Raw genomic sequence first — 6,000 nt, 5'->3', positions numbered from 1 at the left:
TTTACTTTTGACGATTTCTTTAATGTTTAAGTCACGGCCTCCCTCGTTTTCGGGTGGCCAGAACAGGGCCCGGCGAGCCACCGGTAAGGGGACGCCCGCCGCGACCGCCACCCGCGGGAGGGGGGGGGGACGAGCGCGCTCGCCGCCGCCGCCGCCCGGGCGAAGGCGTTCCGCGCGGCTTGGGCCCGCCCGGCTTCCGTCCCAGATGATCCCTCCCCGCCGCCCTCGCCCCGCCGCCGTCCCCCCTCCCCTCCCCGCCCCCGGCCGTGGCGTAGCCGGGCTCGGTTTCCGTGATAGCTGCGAGCGGGGCCAGTGCCGCCCTGGGTGTGTGCGGGAGCCCGGCGGGGGAAGCGAGCGCCATGGAGGAGGCGGCTCGGACTCTCCGCCGTCCTTATTAGAGCCGCCGCCCGGCCCAGCTGGAGCCATGGACAAAGCCGACAAGGTGCGGGGGGCGGGCTCGGCGCTGAGGAGACCGTAAACAGCTGCGGCGGGAGGGGGGCTGCGACGCCCCGGCGCCGCGGTGAGGGAGGGGGGCGAGCGGCCGGGAGAGGAGGGGGGCGCCGGGGCGGCGGCCCGGCTCTGTCAGACCCGTCCCGTCAGGCAGCGGCCCCGCGGCGCCGAGCGGAGGGGCAGGGCGCGGCCCGCGGCCTGCTGAGGCCGGCGGTGGCTCGCGGGGAGGAGGGGGACCGGTCGTGAGGGGGGGCTGCCCTGCCTCCCCGCCGAAGAAAGGTCCCCCCGGGAGGCTTCAGACGGGGCGTTTTCAAGGCTGGAAGCGGGAGCTCGGCGTGTGTTTGCCGGGCTGCTAACGCGGCCGCCGTCCCCTCACCCCGGGCGGGAGGCTGGGCGCCGGCCTCCTGCGAGAGGCGTCAGGCCGTGCCCGTCCCCAGCCTCGGCGGAGCCCGGGCTTGGTCTGTCTGGGGGAACGGGAAAGCCGTGAGCATCTCCCCTCGGTATTCGCGGAGGGATGTGGAGCTCCGTTTTGGCCTTCTCCCTCCGGTTCCTTCGGGCTTTGTTTCAAGCTTAGGGAATAACTGCAGTTAGTGACATTTAATTTAGACCTGCCTGGTCACTAGAAGAGGCTTTTACAGGCTTTTTGAGAACTTTGCAACGTGAGAGACGTGTCGCTCTTGTTGAAATGCTGTAAATATCGGGTTCAGGTTGAAGTTTTCAGTATTAGGGCATAGCTGATGGTCTCAGCTGGTTAGCTGCGTGGGTATAGCTCACTAATTCTACAAGTCACTATTTTTTTTTTTTTTTCCTTCAAATACTTAACTTGGCTTTGTCAAGGTAATCAGTTTGCATTATTCCTAAGACCTTTCAAACTGTAGGTATGAAAAAGCTTAAGCTGGGACTTAAGAGTTCATATGATTTGTTACGTATATGCAATAAAATCTTTCATCATCAGGAGGTAGTTCTAAAAGATATACCTGAAGTGAATGTTACCATCCATAACAACCTGATCTTACTTTTTAAGTTTCTATTTCAGCAGAAAGTGTTGAAAATTCATGGATTACTGCTTTTTTTTTTTTTTTGTAGTTTTCAGCTTTGGCATCTCCAGGAGTTCTAATAGTAGGGTTGATCAATAAAATAATACAAGCTCCTGTAGCAAAGTAGATACTGAGTAATAATGCACTCTGTAAAGATATATTGCTTTTCATTTTGTACATATGTCTAAGGAAGTTAGTGAACAGTGTATCTTATTACAGTGTGGCTCCCACTGTGTCTTTCTTACTAGGCTTTCTGGTGTGATAATGATTTTAAATTCACTTTTTTCATGCTTTCTTACTTGCCTTCATGTACTTGCCTTACATGCCTTCACCTGATCTTATTCTGTAAAATTTACATTAGCCTAGTCTGTTGTACGTTTGCTTTAAAACCTTGGCTTTTGCTGTGGGTTTCCCCACCACCACCACCTTTGGTTCATCTGTAGTTAGTACTGCGGTACGCTTGTGAAATATTTATTCCTTGTTGCTTGAGCTCTTTGTTACCGGAGGTTCACATGCATGCCCCTATCAAACCATTCTCTTTCTATTTGTTGCTCATGAAAACTGAGAATCATTGTGGAGTTCACAGTGTAAAGTGTTGACTCTGCCTGTGTGATTATCTTAACGAAGTGCAATATTTCAACTTGCAGGTGCAGTTAAGCTCTTTGAAGCAGGAACCATGTTCTTGCTTATTCTGTTTGCAGCATATCTAGTCCTGTTGGTTCCTTATCCACTAGTAAGGCTTCTAGGCAGACAAATAATTAATACCTGATGAGTTTCTAAAATGATTCAACTATCTTGTTGCTTTTGTCTTCTCATTATACAGTAGCATCTTGATTAGGAGATCCCTGAATGCTTTGGGTTTGAACCTTTTGTGCTGTAAGAATGTAATCTCCTTTGCCAGTGTAAGCGTTTAGTAAGGTTGCATCAGTTTTGGGTGCCGTTCCATCTTTTCTTTGGTTTGGCCTCCTTTCTGCACCTGTATTGCATGGCATTTGATAATATTAAAGCATGCAGATGTGTGTTAACAGCACTTAACCTCTTCTCCCCTTTCCCTCAGAATATTCTCTCAGCCACAGTATGGTAACTGTACATGCTGAGAGGAATAACTACTGTGGAATTAGAATATGAGGGAGTAGGAATATTATACTATGTTGAAGTATAGTAGTTCAAGAGTAAAGGGGGATTGCAAATGCTTTTGATGGGGAATGTATTGAACAGAGTTTTGTGTTGTTGGCTCAGTAAATCAGTACGAGATGTCATGCAGCAAGAACATTTGGACACCTAAATGACAAAAAGATGTCACTTGTAGATTGCCCTTCAGGTAGGTTTCTGTTACCTAAATTCTCGTATGACTTTGCTTGGTATAATATGCTCAGTGATATTTTGGCAGCTGACATAGAAGAAAACATGATAAAGCTGCTTAAAAACAGTTATTTTATGATGGGATGTGTTGTGATTTTTGTAGCGGGCATGGAAGTTTACTTCTGTCTATGCCAGAACTGGAACTGTTCCCATTTAAAAAGTGTATGGCTTTCAGCAGTTAAGTGTAGGTTATTTTCCTACAAGAGATAAAACTCAGCATGTGACGTCTGGCGCTCTTTCTGTTAAAGCTGATTGTGGTAGAAAACTAAAGAGAAACAACTTCCCCTCTCAAAGGTACTGCTGTGCTTTGATTTTTCTCAGTGTTATGCATTTGTCTTGCCCTATGATTAAGACATTTGGTTCCATTAGTGCAGTTGAGAAATCAGGTGAAGTTGCAAAATCAGTGACCTGTGTTTTGTATTAGTATTGCTTAAAGACAGCCCGTTCTGCTTGCCTCTACTATTCTTGACCGTTCAACAGTTGGCTTGATGATATGCGTGCCATAGAAGTAGATCTGGATCAATGTTTTGTGCTCTTTATCCTATCCAATTTCCTTCAGTGTTTCTTACCCATGGCAGAATTTTCAACTGAGGCAAACTGGAGAAGATCAGTTTTCCTGTGCCGTGTTTTGCATGTTACTTTCTCTTGAACCTTGAAAGTGCAGAAGAATTTGGGTTTTGTGAGAGTTTTGTATTATCTTACTGTAGAATAAGTTCTCCAGTGAATTCTATGTTATTGATACGATATATGAACATCTTAACTTTTTGATCACAAATTTATTTATCATTTACTAGTTTGTGGAGATGAAGAAGCTGATTTACATGAATGGTTTGTGTTAATACTTTTAGTACGTAGGCTACAGAGCACTCAAATATTACTACTTCACATTGATAGTGTGAGTTTAGAAGTTTGTATGTACTGTTAAATGCTGTAAACTAGATAAGTGAAGAGGATCCTGTTGGTAGCTTTATCTTTGGACAAGCTTTGTAACTGTAAATACTGAATTTTATTTTTCCCCCTTTTTTCTAGAATATTCTGGTGTTGAGTTTAAACGTGCCAACTTATCGTGTTGTGCCACTTGCTCATTTTCTACATATATGAGAAAATTGTAGTACTTAGCTTTGTTATATTCTGAGCATGGTACTTTCTTCTGTGAAAGGGAAGAGAAGTATGCATGGTTCCCTTATTGTGAGCTGAGGGAAAAGGGAAAGACTAACTTCATAGTGTATTTGCTATAAGTGTTGCAGTGAAATTATTATGTTTAATCTAAATAGGGAGGATTAAATTTTGTGCTTTGTTAAATGGCCTGCTGCTGGTGTTTCCAGCTGGACTGCATATTTACCATTCCTGAAGTATCTGCCACTTAGAAGCAACTAATTATAGAAACAATGACTTCCATATTTGTAAAGTTTCTTTTAAAATAGATGAAATGTGACCTGTCTTACTACTAAAATGACTTTTAAATTATGAAATCCAAAATTCAGAAGCAGGATCGTTTTCTAAAAAAAAAAAAGTTTTGAGCTATATTTATCTTATGTTTGTGATGAGACTTCTTGTTTCCAGACTTTGAGACAGTAAAACAGCTGATTTTATTATAGCCCTCTGAAATGTGGCATCTGTGTCTATTTTCTCACCCTGTAAATGGTAAGATTAATATCCAAGTGTCTCTTCTAAGAGAGCGAGCTGACAGAGATCCTATTTAATGGAAAATGCCGAATGACATTAAGCTACAATGAACAAAAACTTTGCTAAGATTAAACATACAGTGCTATAACTATAGGACAAAGTTTGCCAGTCTGTTCCTGCTTGTGTCATCTTCTGTCTTTGCAGCTGTTGATGACTACAGTAGCTTTTATATAGGAAACAAAGGATCGCTTCAGTATATATGCTGTCTTGAAAGAGTTGTAATTGTTGGACTGAAATATGTAATGAGCTACTGCAAAACATTTTGTAAATTGAAACTAGGGGTATCTACAAAAGACACTTCTGTATCAATCTTGGTTTCTGTTGAAGGGGTGTGCTTCCATTAATAGGCAACTGATTGAAAATCTGGTGTTTCAGCATGACTTAAATTTATATTTAGAATCGAGTTTGGTTATCAAAGGTCAATTTCAATAAAGCTTTGTTTAGCTTTGTGATGTGAAAGGTTGAATAAACATGGAAGAAGTTGCAATCCAAAATAAAATTAAGTTTGGTCTTGCAATATTTGCCTTTAGATTGCCTGATCAAAAACATATATTACTTTATATTAACTATTTAGGGTCTGACCCTGCATTTGCTGATGTCAGTGGCAAAGTGCTAAGTTTTTAGTGGATGCAGGCTAGAATAAATCTCGATACTGTGAGAGCAACTGGAGCATAAATTAGTATCACAAGTGTTGTAAGGATCAGGAAAAGTGTAGGAACCTTCCCCCAAATTCTTTAGCGTTTGACAAATCTTTCTTGTCTAATTATTTTTGTTTGCTTGTGGTTACAAACCAGTGGCGTGATCAGTCCCATTAGTTCTGTTCATCTGCCCTTGTCACTCCATTTGTACTGTGTGGATGAAGTCTTTGAGGAATTGCATTCATACATATTTGCATGTGCTTTGATTTATGCACTTAGTATTTGCTTCTGAAACAAAATGCTGTTTAAAAAGATCTCCTCTCTTATTCTGGAGTTTGCTTCAGTTGTCATCGGTTGCATCTTCCACTGAGTCTCAAGCGTGTCAACATGGTAATTAAAAAAACAACAACAACAAACTGTTTTATTTGGTGTTATTACTTCTGTATCTGGCCAAAGAAGCACAGAGACAACCTGTTAAAAGAAATAAGAAGTCTCAGTTGGAGGTATTTTTTGCTTGTCCAGTACAATGAGAAATTAGCAGCACCTTTACTTGCTACTAAATTGATTATTCTTTTCTTTTGCTTTTTGTTTCACTTTCTCTTCTTATACTATTAAGGGAATACTATTTCTGTTGTTCTGATAGCATATTGGGAGCCAGGAGACCTAAAATGCCGTTTATTAAAAAGAGGAGTTACTTTGCTGTCTGTCTTCACCAACCCTTCCTCCTAGCTGAGAAAACCATAGTCCTAAAAAAAAAAAAAATCTGCTTAGATAACTTTGGGCAAATTACTTAGCATTGCTATTTTGTTTCTGTCATGTGCCAAATG

The 6,000-nt window shown here is 42.7% G+C and overlaps 1 protein-coding gene across 1 annotated transcript in view; it reads left to right on the top strand.

Annotated features, from left to right (window-relative positions):
• Nucleotides 1-272: 272 nt before the first annotated feature.
• The window catches only part of SECISBP2L (SECIS binding protein 2 like), a 31,994-nt gene continuing 26,266 nt past the window's right edge, over nucleotides 273-6,000 (top strand). Inside the window, exon 1 of the mRNA XM_076347814.1 lies at nucleotides 273-442. Within this exon, the coding sequence (XP_076203929.1) occupies nucleotides 425-442 (18 nt within the window). The 5' untranslated portion in view covers nucleotides 273-424. The remainder of the gene's footprint in view (nucleotides 443-6,000) is intronic.

Source organism: Aptenodytes patagonicus, chromosome 10 (genome assembly GCF_965638725.1).
Source record: "Aptenodytes patagonicus chromosome 10, bAptPat1.pri.cur, whole genome shotgun sequence".
NCBI classification, from domain to species: domain Eukaryota; kingdom Metazoa; phylum Chordata; class Aves; order Sphenisciformes; family Spheniscidae; genus Aptenodytes; species Aptenodytes patagonicus.
This window is presented reverse-complemented; position numbering and strand designations above follow the sequence as displayed.